Consider the following 25,216-nt stretch of genomic DNA (forward strand, 5'->3'; position numbering starts at 1 on the left):
ATAGTGGTTAAATAGTGGTCTGTACTGGGCCCAGTCCTATTCAACATATTCATAAACCATCTGGAAAAAGGGGTAAACAGTGAGGAGGCAAAATTTGCAGATGATACAAAACTACTCAAGATAGTTAAGTCCCAGGCAGACTGCGAAGAGCTACAAAAGGATCTCTCAAAACGTGGTGACTGGGCAACAAAATGGCAGATGAAATTCTATGTTGATAAATGCAAAGTAATGCACATTGGAAAACATAATCCCAATTGTACATATAAAATGATGGGGTCTAAATTAACTGTTACCACTCAAGAAAGAGATCTTAGAGTCATTGTGGATAGTTCTCTGAAAACATCCACTCAATGTGCAGCGGCAGTCAAAAAAGCGAACAGAATGTTGGGAATCATTAAGAAAGAGATAGTTAATAAGACAGAAAATATCAGATTGCCTCTATAAATCCATGGTATGCCCACATCTTGAATACTGTGTGCAGATCTGGTTGCCCCATCTCAAAAAAGATACACCTCTATCCCGATATAACGCTGTCCTCGGGAGCCAAAAAATCGTACCGCGTTATAGGGGAAACTGCGTTATATCAAACTTGCTTTGATCCGCTGGAGCGCGCAGTTCTGCGCCCCTCCCCCCCCCGGAGCGCTGCTTTACCGCATTATATCCGAATTCGTGTTATATCGGGTCGCGTTATATCGGGGTAGAGGTGTATATTGGAATTGGAAAAGGTTCAGAAAAGGTCAACAAAAATGATTGGGGTATGGAACGGCTGCCACATGAGGAGAGATTAATAAGACTGGGACTTTTCAGCTTGGAAAAGAGATGACTAAGGGAGGATATGATTGAGGTTTATAAAATCATGACTTGTGTGGAGAAAGTAAATAAGGAAGGGTTATTTACTCCTTCTCATAACACAAGAACTAGGGGTCACCGAATGAAATTATAGGCAACAGATTTAAAACAAACAAAAGGAAGTATTTTTTCACACAACGCACAGTCAACCTTGCCAGAGGACATTGTGAAGGCCACGGCTATAACAGGGTGAAAAAAAGAACTAGATAAGTTCATGGAGGATAGGTCCATCAATGGCTATTAGCCAGGATGGACAGGGATGGTGTCCCTAGCCTCTGTTTGCCAGAAGCTGGGAATGGGCGACAGGGAATGGATCACATGATGATTACCTGTTTTGTTCCTTCTGGGGTACCTGGCATTGGCCACTGTCAGAAGACAGGCTACTGGGCTAGATGGACCTTTGATCTGACCCAGTATGGCCTTTCATATGTTCTTATGCTTTTATAAAGACCTCCGTTGGAGTGACCTGACTGAGATATATCCCCATTAAGGAGGAAAGGGGAGAAGACACTCTTTTTCTTCCCCTGTGTTGAGAATATCCACTCTCATCCAGGAGATAAGAGGAGAAATATCCCATTTCCCTTCCAGAGCCAATGATCTTGAGTGCTCCCGAGCCAAAAGGTTAAGTGAGACACCCCATACCAAGGGGAAATGGCCCTGAAAGCAGGAGCTTCCCAGCAAGTGAGGGACTTCTAAGCAGAGGTGATAAGAGTGCCTTGAGAGAGAAACAGTAGCGGTACGGCAATTGGTGGTGTGTGTCATATGGGATAGTGGGTGTGTGGTGGGAGTATATGGAGGGACAGATGGTGGGTGTGTCAATGTGTGAAGGTGAAATGAGTGAGAGTGCTGCTGAACTGATCTTGTGAATGGATTTATGGATGTCTGTGGGTGTTTTAGTGAGTGACAGGTGTGGGTAGGTAGTGGAAAAGGAGGCAGACCTCTCAGAAGGCTCATGGGAGCAGATACCTTGCTATGCTCCTGGTTCCTGACCCCAGTCCAGCTCCTGATACCTAGCTCTGTTCTTAGTCCCCGCTCCACTCCTGACTTTTTGCACTGCTTTTGTTCCAATAATCCTACTTAGGCTGGCTCATGTGGCTGTGACCCAATATGGCTCATCAACCTCAACTCTGACCTGATCCTACAGTGGAATACTGGAATGAACTTTTCCTTCTAATTATGATCCTCTAGACTTAGACCATGTTCTTGAGTCCCCTCCAATCCAGTCCCTGGTCTTGACCTGTGCCCCTGAATTGTTGTCCTGACAGAGTACACCTCTACCCCTATATAACGCGACCCGATATAACACGAATTTGGATATAACGCGGTAAAGCAGTGCTCTGCGGGGGCGGGGCTGCGCACTCCGGCGGATCAAAGCAAGTTCGATATAACGCGGTTTCACCTATAACGCGGTAAGATTTTTTGGCTCCCGAGGACAGCGTTATATCGAGGTAGAGGTGTACCTCATTTAAAGAGGATTTGGTTAGCAGCAAGTTATTCTCAGATTTGGTGACTTTTGGGATCCACTGCATGGCTTACCTATTTTCCTACAGTTTTCATCAGGAGAGGAATTGGGAGATGGAATGGAATTGGGTCTAGGTTAAAATGGTTTTCAGGAGGTTTGTTTTTCTAATGGGTCATTGATATGCTTCCTACTATTGCTTCTGCTTTAAATGTTTTTGTAATATTCCTGTACAGTTTGATAGGCACTCAACTTCATAACAAGGGGAAATGAGTGTGTGTGTGCATGTGTGTGTGTGTGTGTTGAGGAAAATGCCAATCTGTCTTTTTGAAAGGACACTATTGAATCTGGCTGGAGCAGAGACATTCAGATTGGTCTGTGAAATGCAATCTCTGAATTTGAATGTTAAGACTTTGAGAGACAGCTACTAGTCCTCATTATTGTTCTTTATCTCTTCAGTACGCCATTTACTAAAGAAAACAGTGTGCACACCATTGGGTTTGGATATAGGTAACTGGAGAAAACTGGTTTCGATAGTGGAGGCTGTGGCACTGAATCAGGGGAGCTTGAGAAGCCAGTTGAGTGAGCGAGGGACTTGCTCATCTCTCTCTCTGAAAACAGTATCAGGGCCTGACTCTCACAAGGATGTCAGAGCAGGGACTTGCTCTTTAGACATGTAAGAACTTTCCTTTTTCTCTGTAATTAAGTTGAAACGGCTTTGTCTACTGTAACTTAGGAGATGTGCAAATCTAGCTATGTTAAGCAAACAGTTTCTTTTGTTGTTAATCCATTTATCCATTTTTTAATAAATCCCATTTTAAGATTACTGTTGTATGGACAACTTCACACAGATATTCGTAAAGGGAAGAAAACTCTGTAACTTGTAAGGAGAGATGCCAAAGGGTAAAAGAGTTTCTGGAACCTGTTCCCTTGGTCAGTCTCTGTACGGGGTCTGTATGAAGCTGTCCTTCCCAGAGAGTGGTGTTGACATTAGGGTGTGGTGGGTGAACACAAAGGGAGAGACTGAAGGACCAAGTAGGAGATGGGAGTTGGTGGAGGGTGTTGGTCACAGGCATGCTGAACAGAATATATTTATATAAACGTGTGAAGGAGTTGCCTATCTCACAGCTAGAGAGAGAAGAGTGAATAATAATTACAAGACTTTGCCAACATTTGCACTAAATAATTATTTGTAAACAATGTTTTTTCTCACTTTTTGACCAGATCTGAAGCCAGAGACTGGCTAAAATATTCAGTAACATTCAATAAGAAAGATTCTGAAACCAGAAATTGCCTACATATTTTCTCTTTATATGTCTTCCATAGCCAGTTAAGGTTCCTATCCTTCATTGAGCACCTTTCAGGTGAACCTTTGCAATTACACTAACCTCAGTGGAAAACTGTGACCTTAGAATATTCTCTCTCATCTATGGTTTATTATATTTTATCTTTAGCCAACTGAAAATCCCTTGTTTAGCAGTATCTATATTTTTTGCATCCTGTTAAGTCCAGTTCTCATTTGTCTTACATTTGTTTTTGCCATTTACATGAATTCTAATCAAAATATGAATATAATACTTATTTTATATTACTATATCTTTTCTAGTTTAAGATGTTACAAAACATTCATGATTTATAATAGTGATGTATAAGGGTTTCTTGAAAGCCTCTTTGATAAATCAGTTTTTTTAATGTGTCCTTACTGGCAGAAAAGTGACCACTTTGAGAATGAATGTTCTTACCTCTGATTTAGAATGATGTTTATTCAAGGTCATTACAATTATTGCTGAGTGGGTGCAAATTAACACAGAGGTCAGTAATTACATTACAAAATGTACATGCTAATCAAACAGAAATGCTTGTGAGGGGAATTCAAAAGAACCTTTAAAAGTAATGTGTGAGATAGAATTTTGAAAGGGCAGACTTAAAATTTGATGGCTGTTTTTATTCAGTTTTTAGCAAACACACACTTTAGCACATACATTATGTATTACTATTTCCCATTGGTTAAAATACACTTTACAGGAGTACAAGTTCATACTTAGCCTAAATGAATAAGAGATGAAATAAATTACCTGTGAAATTTTACTGAACTGCTTTAATTTACAGTAACTCTAATGGATAAAAGTAAGAGCTCTTCTCTTAGGCCTGATCCCAAGTGAGCCGTGGCACATAGAGATATGCTAGTGATGGTAGCAGTGACAAGTACTGTTGGTGCACCAACTACTAGAACCACATGGGCATCTAAAACTTGGTGGGTTCCTCCCAAGAATGACATGCAAAGGGGTCAGAAAAACCATCTCTATTCTCAGAATGGTAGAGATAAATTTAAGAGATGAGTTGAGTTAGCTTGAAGGAAAGGTACTTCAAAGAAGAGTCACATTAAATGACTTAATACAGTAAATGACTAATAATGACTAAATTATCACATTTGAAATTATGGCGTCACCAGGTTCGAACTGCCATTGCCACATATTGCTCTGGAAGAAACATCCTTTGATCATAGGAATCCTTCCCACATAGGGATTATAAATTCTTTATCTGTGCTGCGCAGATGTCTCTCTGCTTTGATCCCTTTCTTTCTGAGACTCTGGACTGGGCCCCTCAGCAATTTGGTCTCTCTTATGCAGACTGGGACTGTGGATTTGAATCTGCATCAGTCCCTAAGCTGACATTTCCTTCCTTGGGCTTGTCTTCACTATATGAAGTATAGTATTATTGTTCCTGTTAACTTGATCTCTGCCTCCAAACAAAATTCCATCATGTGTATGGAGGTAGTAGTAACATGAGTTAGCACGACCAGGGGTATAGGGCAGACCTAATTTGACCTGTTGGGTTTGTAGGGTTGCAGATAAGTACTGTAACACAACAGTCTTGGGGCACCAATTCTCCAGTGTCTCCCATAATCATCCAAGCCCTTTCTTGCCTGTTTCCTAACCATAAGTAAGGCTAAGATTTTGTCATGGTTATTTTTAGTAAAAGTCACGACATGTTCGGGCAATAAACAAAAATTCACAGAAGCCGTGATCTGTCTGTGACTTTTGCTGCTGCGACTCAATAGTTTCCCCTGCCACCATGATGGCTGGGAGCTGTGGGGTTCCCCCTTTGCCCATGGCAGCTGGAAGCTGCAGGGGGCCCCCCCTCCACCCACGGTGGCTGGGAGCTGCAGGGTGAACATATTTCCCAAAGAGAAAATGGGACACTCCCAGCCACTCACCCGAGGTGCCCCCCCTCCCCACCTCTCCACCCAAGGCTGTCGCTCATTGCTGGAACCCTGAGGAGGGCCCCCTCAGGAGTCTGTCACCTGTTGCTTGTTGCTGCTATCACCTGTCACTGGAACCCTACAGGGCCCAGCTGGCTGACAGTTCCAGAGTCCTGCAGCCCCTGGGGCTGAAGCAGAGAATGTCACGGAGGTCTCCGAAAGTCACAGATTCCGTGACTTCCATGACCTCCGTGACATAAAAATACACCTCTACCTCGATATAATGCTGTCCTCGGGAGCCAAAAAATCTTACTGTGTTATAGGTGAAACCGCGTTATATCGAACTTGCTTTGATCTGCCGGAGTGCGCAGCCCTGCCTCCCCGGAGCACTGCTTTACCGCGTTATATCCGAATTCGTGTTATATCGGGTCGCATTATATCGGGGTAGAGATGTAACCTTAATCGTAAGTCATCTACCACTGCAAATAAGCCTCCTTAGTGTTCTGTCCCCCTAGTTTCATGTGGCATCCAGTATATGTGACTGAGCTCATCTCTGGTGAGTTTCCCATCCAAACTCATCTTAACTTTGCCTTTGAAGAATGTGCCCTAAGAAGAAGACATAATTGCAGCATGCTGCCAGCTGGCCAGAGGCTGACACCAAGACACTGGTGGATTTCTGGAGTGAGGCTAGCAGGGCCTAGGGGATGTCAGGAGCAGGAACTGTGATGCAAAGCTCTGTAATGACATTTCTAACAAGCTGGCTAAGCTAGGAGTCTAAAGTACAGAACCTCAGTCAGTGCCAGGAGAAAATCAAAAGCATGGGCTACCTGATGGCCTTTCTTTAAAGCAAACAAATGAAAACCTCTCATATTAAGAGAACATGGAAAAATTATATTGTTTGTGCAGTTAAGTATTTCCAAGTCAAAAACTGGGGAAGTCTGAGTATATCACAAAAAGATACATGATGCGCACATGTGAGGTTATAGAAATGTTTTTAATATTATACTGCATATTTAAGTAGTAGTATGATTGTATATCTTAATGTATATGCAGAAGGGTGTAGAATTCAGGTTGTAGATGCAGGCTTATCTGATTATTGAATGCTTAAGTGTGCAACTGTATCACACTCAACATAGTGTTGTATGAGAAAAAATTTTCAGCTAACACATGATACATTAGGACACTTTGTATAAAGCTGAAACTTTTAGAAAATTCTACCTGTTTTTCTAAACTCCTTCTTTGTTTGCCTATGCAAGATTTGCCTCAATTAGTATGATAAATATTAATCTCATTTTGAGTTTTTTCAAAATGAATGAATGACATGAATATTTAAATACACTATACTATTAAAGTTTGATGGAAAATTCAGGTTTAAATGTATGAATTTATTTGCAAAGGTTCCCACATCATCAATAATGGGACATTCTAATTTCATCAGTGTCAAGTGTCTTCCCCATTTCTTCTGCTATAAAAAGAGTGTTGATTATCTTAGACTTTGCATTCAGCTGATATTTTAGCCCCAGTTTTTCATGATAGTTTGAAATAAAAATGGTAGCTGTGGCTTCACGTTATCTGGAACGTCATGATTGATGCCATATCAGGGAGAACATGGAATCCCATAATGACTTTAATAGTGCCTATTTCTTTGTTGAATTTCTTTTCATTTTCTTAAAACAACAGGCACATTACTGACTGTGTAACCTTATCCCTTTCCCAGGTCTCCTAAAAACCCTGAACAAAAGATCATTAAACGAGTGATTGCTCTTGAAGGAGACATTGTCAAGTAAGTATTTTGAGCCTTAATCTGACTTCTTATAGGAACACTGTGGCTTTTCAGTAAATTTTGAATGAGTATCTTAGATGGCAACTTTCTAATATTTTCTTGCTATATATTCTTAACAGGGATGTCAGTGTCAATCTTTTTTAATGAGATAAGAAATGTTACACAAAGGTAACCTTATGAAGATTATGCAGGTGCAAATCCTGTTCACCGTCTACAGTATTTGATTCCCCCATTGCAAATTTATGCCAGGCAATTGCAAAGGAATTTTTATACATGAGCACAGTCTTTCTGGTAGGTCTGATAATATTTATACAGTAGTTGGCAGGTATAAAGTTCACACACTGAATATAATTGTTCAAACAGGTATCTATCCTCATTGCCAGGTTTTTGGGGGAATATACAGCACTCTTACAGCAAAACACTGTATCAGGAGGGTTTATAGAAGAATTGAGCTCTGAAGAGCTCATAGAAGAATCAGGAGAAGAAAACACTGTATCAAGAGGGTTTATATAAGAATAGAGCTCTGTTTCTAGGTTTTGGGTGTCCTGGGAACTAGGCCTTTCTAGGACTAAGAAAAATTAAGGATCAAGCTTATGAGATGATGCCTAAAAGTGTGTGCATTTCCCACACATTTTTAAACCCTCAATAATGATAATGCTCTGCTCTTATGTAGCACTTTTCATCAGTAGTTCTCCAAGTGCTTTGCAGAGGAAGTCAGTATTGTCCCTGCTTTGCTCAGAGATCAAAGGCTGTAGTGTTCTCAGTCCGTTACAACCACTTCTTTTGCATAGAGTTGGCTCTCCTTACCTGGCTGTATGGCTCCCCTACCCCCAGCCAAAAGGTCACTCTTCTACTGTGTGCTGCAATTGGCATTTGGAGTTCTACCTCTAGAGTGGCCAGCACAGCTGAAACTGCTAAGTGCATGCTGGTTAATCAGCTGTTCTTCTGTTTCCTCTTCACCTGTATCTCTTACTGCTGTTGTTGCCCATTCAACACACTCACCTGTCTTTCCACTCCCCTCCCCCAACAAAAACCAAACCAAGCAAAAATTTAAAAAATACAACAAAAAAGGCACTCACAAAATCCTGTTACTTATTCTTAAATCTGGTGGGCTTATTGTTTAATATGGCTCTGGAGGAGACTGGCTATCAACAGGTTTGATTTCAGACCGGTCATGATTTTATAGACCTAAATGGAGAAAGTAAATAGGGAAGCGTTGCTTACTCCTTCTCATAACATAAGAACTAGAAGTCACCAAATGAAATTAATAGGCAGCAGGTTTAAAACAAACAAAAGGAAGTATTTCTTCACACAACACACAGTCAACCTATGAAACTCTTTGCTAGAAGATGTTGTGAAGGCAAAGACTATATCACGGTTTAAAAAAGAATTAAATTAATTCTTGAAGATAGGTCCATCAAGTGGCTATTGGCCAGGATGGTGTCCCTAGCCTCTGATTGCCAGAAGCTGGAAATGGGCAACTGGGGATGGTTCACTTGATGATTGCCTGTTCTGTTCATTCCCTCTGAAGCACTTGGCATTGGCTACGGTCAGAAGACAGGATACTGGGCTAGATGGACTTTTGGTCTGACCCAGTATGGCCGTTCGTATGTTCTTATTTATTTGAACCTTAAGCCCACTTGGCCATTGACGCACCCACTTTGTCACAAGGGCCGCAATGACTCGCAACAGATCTATGGGTATGGTAAATGTATGCATTTGCAACAGGACAAATTCTGTGCTGGCATTAATTCCATTAACTTCAGTGAAGTTAAGGCCAGCAGAGAACTTTGTTCAATATATTTAGAATTTCAGAGAGACCCTTAAGTACATTGATAGTTATTTTTATTATTACTACAGTTAGCTCAGTGTACTGGTCTTCTAAATATATAATAGATAATAAAGGGTAAATTTCCAAAGGGCTGAAGCCCAACACCCCTTTGTATAGACGCAGTTATTGACACAAATCTAAGTATTCGTACCTCTGTCTTCTCGATTAGCATGTACAATGTTGTTACTCCTTCTGGCACCAGCTTTGCCCCTTTGCAAAGCATTCACAGATGCATGAGGACTTGCAAACTGGCTTCTCATTGGAGGAGAAATCTAGACTGTCAGCCCAAATGTCCAGTTCCCAGGGAACAACTTGCTTCAAGAATTGATTCTACTTTGAGACCAAGGTAGACAGCAAAGCCTGATGCTGCTCATATAGCTCACTCTCCGGGGACCATTGCCTATACTCAAACCTTGCATAACAAAAAGTTACAAAATAAACAACAACATAATATGTCTTCCCAAATCTGAACGTTTGCTTACATGCCCAAAACCTATAATACTTGGAAGGCTATGTGAAACAGCAGCACTGAGTGACATCTTCTATAGAAATCTGTCTTCACACAATGGCTTCTTTCTGTGCCATTTGGCAATATATTTGCCTAAGTGTTGAAGCTAAAAGGGAAAGATTAACAACCAGTTTAGTGGTCCCTCATTCATTTCCATAGGAATGTAGTTGAAAATGGATAGGAAAATAAATCAATTCCAAATGATCCTACTTATTATTTTATAATATTAACATTTTACAATGGGGTTCTAGAGTACATGTGGGGGGGTGGGGGAGGAGAGAGTTTCAAAAACATCTAAGGAAATTAGTCATCCAATTCCCATGATAATAAATATATACAAACCTCAAGTGCCTTCCAATATTGAATGGTTCTTGAACTATTTTGGTTAATTTCTGGTTAGAACCATCCTCAGAAAAATACTTACATTTTATAACTTACCTATACACATTTTGTACCATTGGAACAGAACTTTGAAAAATTTACAACATTTTCTCTTTAACTGTTGAGACTAGAAATACATACAGAATATAAATACAGATTTATATAAGTGACAATTTTTTCCCCTAAAATTTGAGTTCTTTTATTGATTATTTTCTGTTATGGTATTAAAAGGAGATATGTGACTAAAACAGGTAAACCAACAGCAATTCTCAGCAAATTTGGTAACCTAAGATATGTGACAAAAACACAATCAGACATTTTCCTTTCCAGTTGATGAATTTGAAGACAAGTATTTTTCAGAAGCAAAATAAAGTTAGTATTGTATCAACCCAATATACTATGTTTATGTATTCATTAATATGTTGTATCAAATTATCTGGCCAGCATGAAATGATATTATGAGTTAAACTAAACATAAATTGGAATATGCACAAAATATATTCATGAGAACTAAATTCATCCTCTGCTTAGTTCATTGAATAAAATTGCAATGAAAATGTTTGGAAGTCTCAAGCACTTCAGGTAACAGAAAAATTACCCCTACTGTACCTAGGAAGAATTTTGCTGCTCTTCAGATTTACCTGTACTTTGAACCATCTTTTAAAGTAGTTTATAGGAGGTATGGTAGAGGTGCTGTCCACAGTTGCTTAGAAAACTTGCTTTTGAAAATTAATTGGTCATACACTCTTTTGGTAGGGACAAAACTTGTTATTGTCCTAGAGGTCTAGTGTGCAAGCTGCTCCACTCCTAATTCCAGGGCTTGGAAACAGATGGTTTGTGCCCAGATGCCACACTGGCACTTTCATTGTTTCCCACGCCTGTCACTTCACTGATTAATCAGAGCTGATCCATGTGCTGAAGGACAGTTGTTCCCTCAACACATGGAACAACCCAGTGCTCCCTCTCCTTTTCTTCTTGAAATCACAGCACTGGAGTTGTGCCAGCAACGAATATGCTACAGAATGGCAGCTCCTGCCTTCTCCACTCCTCACTCAGCCTGAGGGGTGGAGATCCCCCAGGCCTTAGGATGCATGTACATATCAGTTGTGAGGAGACCTGTGTGTGGTGTATCAATTGTTGAGGGGGTCTTTGGGCGGTAAGTCAATTGTGGGATGTGGGGGAGGAGGCTGTGTTTGTATTAATTGTGTGTGGTGTTGTAATATCAGTTGAGGAGGCTTGTGTGAGTGTGTATATTGATTGTGGCTGGAAGTCTGTGTGAGGGCGTGTGTGTGGATTTATGTGGAGCTTTGGGTACGAGGAGGGTCTGTAGTGTGTGTGCAGTCTGTCAAACGTGAGCAGTTTTGTAACAGGTATGTGTGAGTGTGTGTGTGGTTCTGCATGTGGCCAGTATCAGTTGTAGTGAGGATCTGCATTGTGTGGGGATCTTGTCTGCATCAATTGCTTATTGGTGAGGGCAGAAATAATGTTGGGAGACAGAATTAAATGGTTTGTATTGTAGGAAGTGTCAGAAAAAAATTGGTGTTGGATGACTGAATCAATTGGTTTGTTATTTCAGTAATGGCAGTGATAAGAGAGGCTTTGTCAGGGATTGGAACTAGTGGGAGATTAGCAAGCAGTGCTTCACCAGGTGGATGATGGGCAAGGAATTCTTAGCAAAATATGGACTATAGCACCGCTCTCCCAAACTGAGCATGATGCTAAGTCCAAAGAGTAATGCCTGGTGCAAGTGTGCACTGAATTCCACGCTGCTACTTTGGACACTTTCACCAAGGGAACATGCCTAAGGCAGGACACTGATGTTGCAGTGGCTCTCACGGCATGGATTTTAAACCAGGAAGTACTGGTTTCCTAGCTAAGATGTAACAATGTTCTATACATCTCCTAATCCAGTATGAAAGTCTGTTTGGTAATGGGTTCTCCCAGGAATCTCTCCTCATATGCTCTGAATAACCTGTTAGATTTTCTAAAGGACTTGGTCTTTTCTATGGAAAAACAGAGCACTTTATTTGTATCTAGGGTATTGATGACATGCTTCCTTTGGTGAGAGTGAGAGCTCTGCATTGAGATAGGTGGAAATCTAAGACCACAGTAGGCATGAAGCTGAGATGGTGACTTGTCCTTTTGGACCACAGACAGAATAGAGTTACCTTGAAGTACTACGCTCATGCACCCTTCTAGCAGACATAATCACGATTGGAAGTTCACGTTAATCAATTTCCCATACGGGGGAAGGCCCTGTAAGAAGAAAGAGGTTATTTACCAGTAACTGTTCACGCTACTCACTCACCTTCCCAGGACCCTGTGATTTCAGAGAAGGAACTGAGGTGGTTGGGAGGTGGACTTTCTCACAGAGAGCAAGGCAATTATTTCACCCTTGTGCACTCCCCAGCAGACACGACTTTTCAAAGCCGTTCCACAGCTTGACAACAAAGCCGCCATATCCCACGAATGTGAAGGTGCAGAGTGATTTTCAAGGAAGAACAGCTACTGTTAAGTCCCGCCCAGCTTTTTTCCTCTTTTTATAAGTATCAGACCCCCTGCCTAAATTTCCCATAGTGTAATAATCTCTGGGACTGAACAAATAGTGGTCCCAATTAGAGGTGAGCAAAATTTTTCTACCAGAACATTTTTTGGAGAAAAATGTAGATTCAGGTCAACCAAAACATTTTGTGAATTCATGTTGAATTCACTGAATTGTTTCAGTTGAAAAGTACCCTTAAAAATAGCTATTGAAAAAATCTAAACTTTTGTTTACACTTTTTAAAAACAGAAAATGTCAAGAATTTGATTCAAAATAACTTTGTTTTAAAGTTTTCTTCAATTTGACTTTTAAATTTTTTTTAATGATTTAAAAGCTCAGAATTGAAACAAAACATTTAGTTTGGGTGAATTGAAATATTTTGTTCAACACAAAATGTTTTTTTTAAATTCACCAAAAAAAAAAAAATTCAATACAATTTTTCCCGATTGCCTGCAAATTGAAAAAAATCAATTATATGCACTGCTCTAATCCCAACTTACCCTTAATGAAGGGTATCTGCTGCATATTGTAATAATGGGGAGTGCAAGATTTAATGTAGTTTTAGTGTTAACATGGGAAAGGGAAATAGCAAACTCAGAATAATGCTGTGAGAAATGTTACACACACAACAGAAATGACGAAAAATGCTTAGCTGAGGTCTTAAGTCACACTGTTATCAGATACAACAAATACAACATACGGTAATACAAATTGACATAAATACTGGATTATGTTACCAGTGTAAAGAAATACAGCATCCTGCTTCTTTTAAATATGATATTATCTAAAAAGCTATCTGCCTTTAAAATAACTGTCATGGAACAGCAACGTATTTGTATCTAGCTTGTTCTGAATAGATTATACAAAAGTATGTTGACCTATCTTTCAGAATATGTTGTCATAAATGCTGTGTATTTCATGCCATTAACCAAAACAAGTGTAGCTAGCTTTTTATTATGTCTTGTCTTGAGTACTGCAGACAATGAAAGTAATATTTAGACAAAGCCATTACTTCTATAGAAAAGGTTTCTTTACAGTTTTTTTTATATTAATTTGTTATGACCTCTGCTACATAAAAAGGCTAGTTTTGCTTTCTTCATGTGTAAAAGCAAAGAGTAAATATAAAATAATAAATTCACACTCTTTAAAATATACAGGGTTCAGTTGTAATTTTGGCAGACCACAACAGAGGAAAGACCAGCACTGGGACTTTGTTTTGTAGATTTTCCATGTACTCAAAAATATTAGACTACACATTTTTTCATCCTTTAAAACCTGCTGTTAGGGACTGAAAATACTGCGAACTCAGTGAATAAAAAATCCTGGCATTTCACTTCTGAGACCTTGGTTCCAGTCTAGCTGGCAGTCCCAATGAAGTGAGTTAGGTGGTGTCTTGTAAATTCCCAGCATAGTGTAGTCCACATCACCAGCCCGTCACAGACTATTTGACGTTCAGCAGTTAGCAACAATTCTTCGTTGGGAGATTTCAAAGAACAGGCAGAAAATCACCTTTCAGCCCTAGAGAGATGTTATAGGTCAACACTAATAGCATTGCTAGACAGTGTGCAAATCTCACACAGCACACATCCCGTAGACGAGACTTTATTTGTCTTCCATGAATTCACTCTGTAGGAAGGAAATCATAAAAAAAAAAAAAAAAAAAAAACACTGTAGACTATTTAAATGATAATTCTTCCAAGAGAGGGGCTACATTACAAAAAGTCGATACTATCTAATTTATTAAAAATAAGTGCTGGTATTAGAAAACACATTGAATCACTAGAAATTAAACATTTTAAAACCAATTTATCTTAAATGTGCTATTGAAGATACAAAAATCTATAATAATCTATCACAGATGGTTGAGTCATGCTATGTACAGTCCCAGAAATAATGAAGTTTTATGAGAAGAAAAACTGTACCAAAATTGGGTTTTTACTAGTAAAACTTAAAACAATGGCTATTTAATAACCTACTGTACTGCTTTTTTATGGCCATTGCCATAATCTGATGTTATGAGTCTAGTTGTCTTAGACCATAGTTTGATATTTAGCTCTAGTGATAGACTGGAAATGGACCCTCTGCCCCCACCCCAGGAAGGCTGTATTAAAAACAAACTTACTTGTGTCCAGGGTTATCATTAGATTATTAGCGGTCAAGTTTCAGAATCCTGAATATTTCAACATGAGATCAATGTATTTTTCAAGTGTTTCTTGCTGTTGCTTCTCCCTTTATCTATCTTCAAACTAAGTGCAAATAACAGAAGCTTTGGGTGGTTGTATGAGAAGTGACTGCGTCTCTTAGGGATTGTATCTCTAGCACTAATTATGGGGTGGGAGAGGCAGATGGTAGTACCATCTATTAAGGTTGCTTGACACCTCCTATTACAAGCCATATGTGCTGAAATTTTACATGCTGGGTATCTGCATACTCAGGGCTGGATTTTCCCTTCAATTGCAGAACTGTGCTGCTATGGGCTGAGCTGGGTCCAGGCACCTGAAGAGTACAAAGATTGTCTCTCCTGTGCTCTCAGTGACCTCCCTACTGGCATCAGGCATCATAGAGGAGGAAGCTCCCTGATTTGAATTCAGAGGTGACAAGATGTGGACCTGCTGGAGGGGGTGGGGAAGTAGATTGGGACAAAGCTTGTGGTGAGAGTGAGACTGTGACTGGAGGTTGGTGGAGGAAAGAGGGAAGCTGGGAGTTATGGTGGGGGGAGACTGGGACTGGGTGTGCAAGGGGGACTGGGAGCTAGGGAAGGATATGAGGGGGACTGAGACTGGAAGAAGAGCCACTAGGTGAGACTGGGACGGCTAGGTGAGAAGAATGAGACTGGGACAAGGAATCAGGAATGAGGAAGAGATAGGACTGGGACAAAGAGAGGATGGAGGCTATGGGACAGAATAGTCTGAGTCCACTAGAACACACTCCCCTCTAGAGCCTAGAATAAAACCCAAGAATGTTGAGTCTCACCTTTCCTTCTATCAGCAAATATCTGTGAAACCCACTGGCAAAGTGTCCCTCCCCCTCTAGTTCTGGTCCACAGAGAGGATGACAACCTACTATCGCTATCAGTTACTCCATTAGCTCAAGTGGCAGAGGTCTCTGTTGTGGACCTACAAGTTCCAAGCCTGCTTATGACTCATGTAGGTATCAGTATAATGCCACATGGTGGAATTTCTGTTTTTATTTTGTTTGCTTTAAAAAAAAACTTAAGAATTTTCTCTCTGTCTCACACACACTATGTTAAAGAACATTAATATGATGGCTTGGACAACCTTAATTCTGGCACTTCCTAACTTTTGAGTGCTTGACACTGCAACCTTAATACTGTTCTATTAATTTAGGGATTTTTGTGTGTGTAATATATATTTATAGTGAAATTTCACCTTAAATTAAAAGTTTGTGGTGTAACCACTTTGTCTTCTATCTGTAGTTCACCATAGTTTTAATTGGAACTTTAGGAAACATCCCAGTTAAGGCTTATGCAATATGCTTGTCAACACTAATTTGTAGGTACTGATGGGATTTGTCAAGTCAATATAAACTTCAAACAGACTTAAGTTATAATGCTTGGTCATGAGTCTTCAGTACTGAGACAATCCTGAAAGCCCCCTGGCATGGAATTTCCATCGATTTCAATGTGATTTCCATACATGGAGGCCTTGCATGATTGCATCCCATTTCTATAAATGAAAATGATATGAATATGTATTGGTACAGTAATAGTAAGCTGGAGAAATATTCTGGCAATGCTTGTGAGAGTTTGTTTAGTTTTCCTGTGTGTACAGTTAGCTTCAAAAGATCAGTTGGCCTCTTGGCTCAGAAACCAAAGTCAGTCAACAAAGCTTGACCTTCCAAAATTTTGATTTACTCAGATCTATTGTGAAGGATCCAGAAGAGATGTGTGGGACGGGTTGGATCACAGAAACCTCTTTGGGAACTGCCAACTGATGTGCCAAGACTATGTCTGCCCCTGCTTTCCTGCCCTGGCAGCTTGGGACTTCAGTGCCTTGCCTGGTTTGAGCCAGACCCGCTAGCCTACTGCAAACCCAGACCCAGGTCTGAACCACATCCCCTAACAGCTGTAGGCTTAATTGAAAGCAGGTTAAGAAGTGTTCCTGTCTTTAACATTCAGATGCTCAACTCCCAATGGGGTCCAAACCCAAATAAATGCATTTTACCCTGTATAAAGATTATAGAGGGTAAACTCATAAATTGTTCGCGCTCTATAACACTGATAGAGAGATATGCACAGCTGTTTGCTCCTCCAGGTATTAATACATACTCTGGGTTAATTAATAAGTAAAAAGTGATTTTATTAAATACGGAAAGTAGGATTTAAGTGGTTCCAAGTAGTAACAGCTAGAACAGATGGGGGAGGGATAGCTCAGTGGTTTGCAAATTGGCCTGCTAAACCCAGGGTTGTGAGTTCAATCCTTGAGGGGGCCACTTAGGGAGCTGGGGCAAAATCAGTACTTGGTCCTGCTAATGAAGGCAGGGGGCTGGACTCAACAACCTTTTGTGGTCCCTTCCAGTTCTATGAGATTGGTGTATCTCCATATATTTAATATTTAAAAAACAAAGTGAATTACCAAGTAAAATAAAATAAAACCCGCAAGTCTATGTCTACTACAGTAAGAAAACTGAATACAGATAAAACCTCACCCTCAGAGGTGTTCCAGTAAGTTTCTTTTTACAGACTAGTCTCCTTCTAGTCTGGGTCCAGCAATCACTCACACCCCCAGTAGTTACTGTCCTTTGTTCCAGTTTCTTTCAGGTATCCTTGGGGGTGGAGAGGCTATCTCTTGAGCCAGCTGAAGACAAAATGGAGGAGTCTCCCAGCGGTTTTCTTTTGTGGGTGGACACCCCTCCCTCCCCCTGTGTAGAATCCCAGCTACAAGATGGAGTTTTGGAGTCACATGGGCAAGTCACATGTCCATGCATGACTCAGAACTTACAGGTAGCAGCCATGGTTCACATGCTACCTTGAACGACCTCAAGTAGACTTCGTATGTGGATTGGAGCCTTCCAAGATCCATTGTCTGTTAAGTGCTTCTTGATTGGGCACTTAATTTCCACATTCCTTTCTCAAGAAGCTGACCAAATGCTTTACTAAGGCTACTCAGAAATCAAGCAAATACCCAGCCAATATTCATAACTTCGAACACAAAAATGACACATGCATACAAATAGGATGAATAGATTCAGTAGATCATAATCTTTACATAGATATGTTACATGGCATATGTAGCATAAAACATATTCTAGTTATGTCATATATACATTCATAAGCATATTTCCATAAAGCCTTATGGGGTGCAACGTCACAATGTGATTGCTTTGCATTTGATTTTTGTAAACCTCTCCTCATATGGAATGTGTAGGCTTGGCTTCTAGTAAAACATTTTCTTGTTTGTGAAATAAGAATGTTTGAGATAGAAACCACTGAGAGACAATAAACATGAAACCCCAACAACACTATTTTTACAGAGTTGCTATTCAGAGTAGAACTAGGAGCGCAAACAAAGAACAAATATAAAGTTTCTGTGAAAGAGAGAACACAAAGTGACTGACTCGGTAGCATTCTGTATCAGCACTGAAACTCAAATGGCATCTGCCTCACAGTTGATCCTGCAACAAGGAGAGAGAGAAACGTTTACATTTAAAGAAGCAGTTCACTGAACTCAATGACAGCATCTCTTTTAAGATTACAAAGTTATGAACTGTGGTCTACAAAAATAATTCTAATCTACTATTGTCATTAATGATGATGGGGGAGAAAACTTTTTAAAAGATATGTAGTCTTTTAGGCGTAGCATTCCTGCTGACTTTATATGGAAATCATATGGCTAAAGCACTGCAGTTCTTTGCACAGTACACACAGTGGATGCAGTAATGACCTAATTCTTTCTCTTCAAACATTTCTCTCAAATATTCAATAAAATATTGTTAGCAATAATGGTGTATAGTACCACACTGCCAATGTGTTAGTAAATATTGCATGGAAACTGGAGAAAGATATTGCAGTTAATTTTTAAAAAATCCATAAGCTCATATTTCCCTGTCAGAAACTACCAAAGGACAAGAACACCACAAAGTGTGATTCAGGAGGCGAGGGGGCAAAAAAGTGGCTTTGGCCACCCAGACTCTGGCTGTACTAGGGGCTAGTGCAATCCCTGCTGTAAATTACAGCCACCCTGGGGCATACAACTTACAGCAGTTTCCCTACAGCTACTTATGGATTGCCGTGCAGAACAGAATAGCTGTATCACAGGGCACTGTGGTTCTCTTTTCTGGTGTGGTGTGGCAGGGCAGGGACCAGAATCTGTGCCAAAAAGCATATAATTGATTTCTTGTTGGGAAGTTGGGGGGGAGGGAAATACCAGTTGCACCTGGTCTGGTGTTGGTTTTCAGACACATTAACCATTTTTGGTGTAGTGCTTTCTTTGTTAGAGGGTCAGACAGGTAAAGAAGTTTTGTCATGATCTCTTTGAGAAAACCTGGGCATGCAATCATTTGTAGAGCTTTTGCTTTCCAAAAAACACCTTTGTTTTTCAATGAAAGTTGATGTAGTGCCAAGATGTCAGGGTTTAGAAACAACACATGAGACTAATAATCTCAATGGGAGGCTCAAAAAGATTGTCTTTATGAAAAAAAAAAAGATAAGTAAAAAAAATAAGATACAAAAAAGATAAGTAGCAAGTCAGTAAAATGCATGAACGTTTGAAAACTAGTTATTTAATCATTAATAACCATATTAATCTACTTGTTTTCATTTCACAATTTATATTATTTCATTTATTATAATCTCTGCAACAGACAAAAATTTTCAAGCCTAGGTGCCTAAAGCTAGACTTCAATAGCCTTATTTAGGCACCTAAATAAAAGATGGCCTGTTTTTCTGGAAGTTCTGGGTGTTTCCTTTATCTAAGAATTGCCAATTGAAATGGGGTGGGGGGATTATCACAAATATTGCAGTGACTGTATTAATGGTCAAAGTTGTCACCATTTATTATTATTACAGTAGTGCTTAGACCCCTCAGCCAAGATCAGGGTTCCGTTGTGCTGTGCACTGTATAGGTACAGAGTAAGCCACGGCCCTGAAAAGCTTAGAGTATAAAGACTCAAACCTGTGAACACTCAGACATATGCTTAACTTTAATCACATGAACAGTCCCATTGAAGTCAATGGGGCTCTATGTGAGCACAGAAGGTTTACCTGCATGAATTTAATTGCAGCATCTAAATAGAAAAGAACGACAAAGCATAGGAGAAAGGAAGTAGAAGTAGTTTGATAGATGGAGAGCTCAAGTACAGAGAGATTGTGTCACTTGCCTGAGGTCATACAGAAAGTCTGTGGCACAGCTATTAGTTGAACCCAGATCTCTTGCTTCCTTATCCCAGTGCATTAATCACAAAACCATTCATTCTCCTTAAAGTTGATAAATGCAAGTTTTAGGGTACTGTCTGTACCTGATTGGAGACAAGCTTGAAATTCTGGGATTTAGTTGTGTTTAAGGCCTGCTCCTGCTCCCAGTGTATCCAAGGCAAAACTCCCATTAACTCGAATGGTGCAGGTTCAGGCCTTTGGTATTTTTACAAATCAAAGGGAACAAAATGAGCACTATACATAAGTAAATCCTCCTGCTTGTTACTCCTTCTTGGACAGCAATAATGCTCCTTCTGCACTTTTTCTCACTTGACTCTTTATAGAGTGTAGGCATGTGAAGCTCTAATGGCAGCATAGCTCCTAAAGGGGTCATACTGCCAGGTGGATGATGGGCCAGGAGAGCAGCACAGAAGGGCAGATTCTGCAACAGCTTATTCTGGAAACGACAGGTTCTTCTTCAAGGAGTGTCTCTGTGGGTGCGCCACTTTAGGTGACTAAAAAACCCACTTCAGATGCATGGAGTGAAAATTACAGATGCAGGCATTATTATACTGACACATGAAGATAAGGGAGTTACCTTACAAGTGGAGAACCAGTGCTGACAGGGCCAATTCAATCAGGGTGGATGTAGTCCACTCCCAATAATTGATGAGGAGGTGTCAATACCAGGAGAGGGAACTAACTATGATCAAGGACAGAACTATAAATATTTGCTCAGACAATGTCACTTGCATGTTTTATATAAACCAGCAAGGGGGTAGGGCATGGTCACACTCCCTATGCATGAAAGTCATGCTACTATTGAATTGGTGCATCAGTCACAACATCGATATCTCAGCCTTCAACCTACCAGGAGGCCAAAACACCGCTGCAGATGCACTAAGCAGAAAAATTTCCCATGACCATGAATGGAAAATAAACACCGAAGTACTATAGAGCATATTCAAACAGTGGGGTTTCCCAACTATAGACCTTTTTGCAATGACCCAAAACACCAAGTGCCCACACTTCTGCTCCATAGCGAGATCGGGACACCGTTCCCTGGGCGATGCTTTTCTCATCAAATGGGATGGATCCCTAATGTACGCCTTCCTTTCGACCCCTCTTCTATCGTGGGTCATACACAAGATCATCCGATGAAGTGGGTATTCACCCACGAAAGCTCATGCTCCAGTACATCTGTTAGTCTAGAAGGTGCCACAGGACTCTTTGCTGCTTTTACAAGATCAGAACAGACAACTCCAGAGTCATCTTGATAGCCACCATGTGGCCCTGGCAAATGTGGTTTCCTTACCTCCTAAAGATCCCCGTGTGCCCACCAAGCACTCTTCCTCTTCTACCTCATCTCCTCTCTCAGGATTTGGGCCAGGTCCACCACTCAAACCTGACAAGACTCCACCTCAAGGAGTGGCTACTCCGTGGCTCTGAGAAATCAAAATGACCTATACAGAGGAAGTAAGGGGCATTCTTTTAAACAGTTGCAGACCATCTATGCAACATACATACCTGCACAAATGGAGGTGATTCAATACATAGTGCAAAAATAGACAAATCATGGTGGTTTCCTGTCCTCTACCATTGTTACTGGACTTTATATTGGAACTTAAGAAATCGGGCCTCTCCAGGAGCTCGGTCAGTATATACCTCACTGCTATCACAGCATTCCATCACAAGGTGGATGAGTTCTCAATCTTCGATCACACAATCACCAAGTGTTTTCTCAGGGACCTTTGTAACATTAACCCCAAAATATGAGCCTCTACTCCATCATGGGACCTCAATCTGGTGTTACAAGGTCTTATTGAACCCTCATTTGAACCATTAGCGATGTGTTCACTACTCCACCTTTTGATGAAGGTGTCCTTACTCATCACCAGCACATCCACTGGGTGTGGGAACTGGGAGCCCTCATTGCACAACCCCCCATACACAACATGCTTCAAAAACAAAGTTACCTTAAGACCACATCCCAATTTCTTACCTAAAGTTGCCTCCTCATTCCATCTGAATCAGCCCATTAATCTCCCATTGTTCTTTCCAGATTCCCAATGGAATAAACGAGAAGCAGCACTCCACACCCTAGATGTCCGAAGGGCGTTAGTCTTTTACATCGAGAGAACAAAGACTTTCAGAAAGTCACCAAAATTATTCCTTTTGATCATGGAACGATCAAAGAAGATGCCATATCTAAACAGAGGCTGTTTTAATGGATCTCTGGCTTCATTCACTTTTGTTATCACCAACAATAGTTACAACCCCACCAGGGACCCGCACACACTCCACTGGATCACTATCTGCTTCGATAGCCTTCTTTAACAATGTCCCCATTTTGTACATCTGCAAAGCAGCAATCTGGGCGTCAGCCCATACATTCACACAACATTATGCCATAGAGCAGCATTCATCATCAGATGCTTTATTCAGGCTTACAGTTTTATCATCCATCACGACTGCAACTCTGAAGCCCCTCCCTTCCACTGAGAGGTACTGCTCTACAGTTGCGTAAAGTGGAGCACCCACAGGGACACTCCTCGAAGAAGAAGAGAAGGTTACTCACCCTGTGCAGTAACTGAAGTTCTTCGAGGTGGTTGTCCCTGTGAGTGCTCCACTATTCTCCCTCCTCCCCTCTACTTCGGAGTTTTCACACTAGATACTTTGTGGTAGAGAAGGAACCACGGGGTGCGGGGAAGGGTTGGTTGCATGGCACTATGTAACTGCCTGAGGTGGCGCGAGACGGGGACAGCGCACATGCAACTCAACCAGGCAATGCTACTATTACAAGTGGAGGGGCGTGCAGTCACCTAAAGTGGAGCACCCACAGGGACAAACATCTCAAAGAACCTCAGTTACTACACCGGGTGAATAACCTTCTCATTGTCCTCTGCTTTGGATTTGCAATCCACAACCTCTTTTGACTCTCTGAGTCCCTCTGTTTTCCATGATGGGAAAATTAAGCAAAAATTCCACAAGTTCAAACTCAAAGGGTCACATTCTCAGCTGGTATAAACCAACATAGTTTATGTCACCAGAGTTTTGCCAATTTATTCCAGTACTGTTATGCTGAGTTTTTATCCTCTTGCAAGATTTTCCTTGGGAAAGTAGGATGTGGCCTATGGTACACCACAAAAAGTCAACTGCTTTAAAGATTTTATTCAGTTATATTTTAAAATTTTCTCCATTATGTAAATACTTGAAAAGGGGGAATATAGAATTATATACAGACTGATAGTGGTTTTGCTACCTTTTTTTTTTAAATACAGTGGAAAGGTATTGAAATTCCCTATTTGTTGTTTTTGTCTCATTAAAATTACACTTTGTCAAGCCTATTTAGTATAGGCGCATACATTACAGCATTGTTTGTGATATGTAAATAATAATTACCCATGTTTTAATTTTTAAACTTTGAAGTGATTGTGTTTGCTGTTATGTAAAACTGGCAAATATATGTTGGGAGAAATATTAATTGTAAATTGTTCATTACAAAAACTGCCTCTATAGTTTTGCACAGCAAAGTGATATTGAAATGAGGTCTGAATGGTTCACACTAGCAGAACTAATAAGGTTTTGAAATTGATCACCCTACTGGTTATGAGATTCAAATGAGAATAGGAGTGAAAATGACTGTTATCTTTTTTCATTATTATGGAACTGACTATTGTTGACAGTTTCAGTGAAGTAAATTGTGTGATGAAACTGCAGAATATTTGGGGTATGTCGGGTAGCAAGCCGTGAAGTTGGGGCTTCTACATCTGTATATTAAGGAGCCAAAAATATTTTCTGCTTTGGTATACTCAGTTGGTACTGATTGCACAAATAATTTGTGCTCACGAGCACTATGCTACAAGCTTTTAAATATGCAACCTGAAATGTATGATGATAAATTCTGTGTTCAATATTTCTGGAACTTCAGGTATCTCCAAGGTAGCATTTCTAGGGAATAGGTTTCAATTTTGCACACACACACACACACACACACACACACACACACACACACACACACACACACACACCACCTGTTTAATCCTTTAGCATGAAGAGAAGCAAGTGATATATGCTGAAATAGATTTTAATAGGATTTACTATAATTGAAAACCAAAGCCTAGTGACCTACTATTAGAGATAGAAGTCTAACAAGTGATAGGTCTATAAAGGGAATGGAATATAATAATGGATGAGGAAATCAATGAACAATTTAGAAATAGGTATATACTAAAAAGAAAGGTGACCTTGAATGGACTTTACAGGATAGCCTTGGGGATTGAACAAATTAATCAGAGCTCCAATGCCAATGCAACTTTCTGGGCAAATAAAAATAAAACTGCGTAGATAGAACATGATGGAGATGGACTTGAACTTATAATTAGAAGTAGCAATGCTGTGTGCATTCTATGGTATTACAAACCATTTCTTGTCATGTTTCCAATATAATATACATAGGGTGTGATCATGTTTAAAAGGAAGATTTAGGGGTTCTAGCAATAAAAATCATTCTGTTTCTAAAGCTTATATAGTTAAAAGTTTAATCATACAGGTTTGCAAGAAAGGGGAATAGACACTAAGTTCATAAACCAGACAGATATGCTTTGTAAATGAAGAAGAAAGCTAATTAAGCCAAGCATAGTGGCATAGTATTAATTTTTAAAAGCACTTTCTAGCATATTTGTAGTAAATCTTGCTACAGCGGCTGCATATTTCCTAAGAAGCTATTCTACAGTTTAAGTTTAGCATCTTTGCTGCCAAGGTTTCTTAGCCAGGTAAGAAAATTATATTATTAGGCACTATGCTAATATTTATTTCAGCACATGGAAATGTATCTAGGTACCAGACTATTTTTCATTCCAATAAACTGGATTCAGCGAAAACTAATTCTTTTCTCTTTGAGAGGAGCCAGAGGTTAGTATGGGGCATTTGCTCATCTATCCTAAGAGCTGTGTCATGTGGGATACTATAGGGCTACACTTTTCAACATGTATGTAAGACAGTTAAGGGAGTTAGTGAAGGACTGCATTTCCTTCTATATGGCCATTACACCCAGCACAACATCTCTGTTTTATCAGACCTGGATAGTGAAATTGATAGGGCTTTCCAGCATTTAGGTGAAGTTGGAGCTTGTCTGAAAGCTGCCTGATTAAAGTAGAACCTGGTTAAGATAGATGTACCGTTTGTAAACTGGGAGAAACTACTGGTAGAGATAAAATCTGCTTTTTTATGCAGAAAGTTTTCCTATATTTGGTTCTCAGGTTCATAGTTTAGGGGTCTTACTGGATC

General features: G+C 40.1%; 1 protein-coding gene across 2 annotated transcripts in view; it reads left to right on the top strand.

Annotated features, from left to right (window-relative positions):
- Positions 1 to 25,216, top strand: part of IMMP2L (inner mitochondrial membrane peptidase subunit 2) — an 838,991-nt gene that overhangs the window by 573,875 nt on the left and 239,900 nt on the right. For both annotated transcript variants that reach the window (XM_024200959.3, XM_024200943.3), the window contains exon 4: positions 7,228 to 7,293. In XM_024200959.3, the coding sequence (XP_024056727.1) occupies positions 7,228 to 7,293 (66 nt within the window). The remainder of the gene's footprint in view (positions 1 to 7,227; positions 7,294 to 25,216) is intronic.

The sequence above is a fragment of the Terrapene carolina genome, unplaced genomic scaffold (genome assembly GCF_002925995.2).
Source record: "Terrapene carolina triunguis isolate 2854851 unplaced genomic scaffold, T_m_triunguis-2.0 Scaffold68, whole genome shotgun sequence".
Taxonomy (NCBI): domain Eukaryota; kingdom Metazoa; phylum Chordata; order Testudines; family Emydidae; genus Terrapene; species Terrapene triunguis.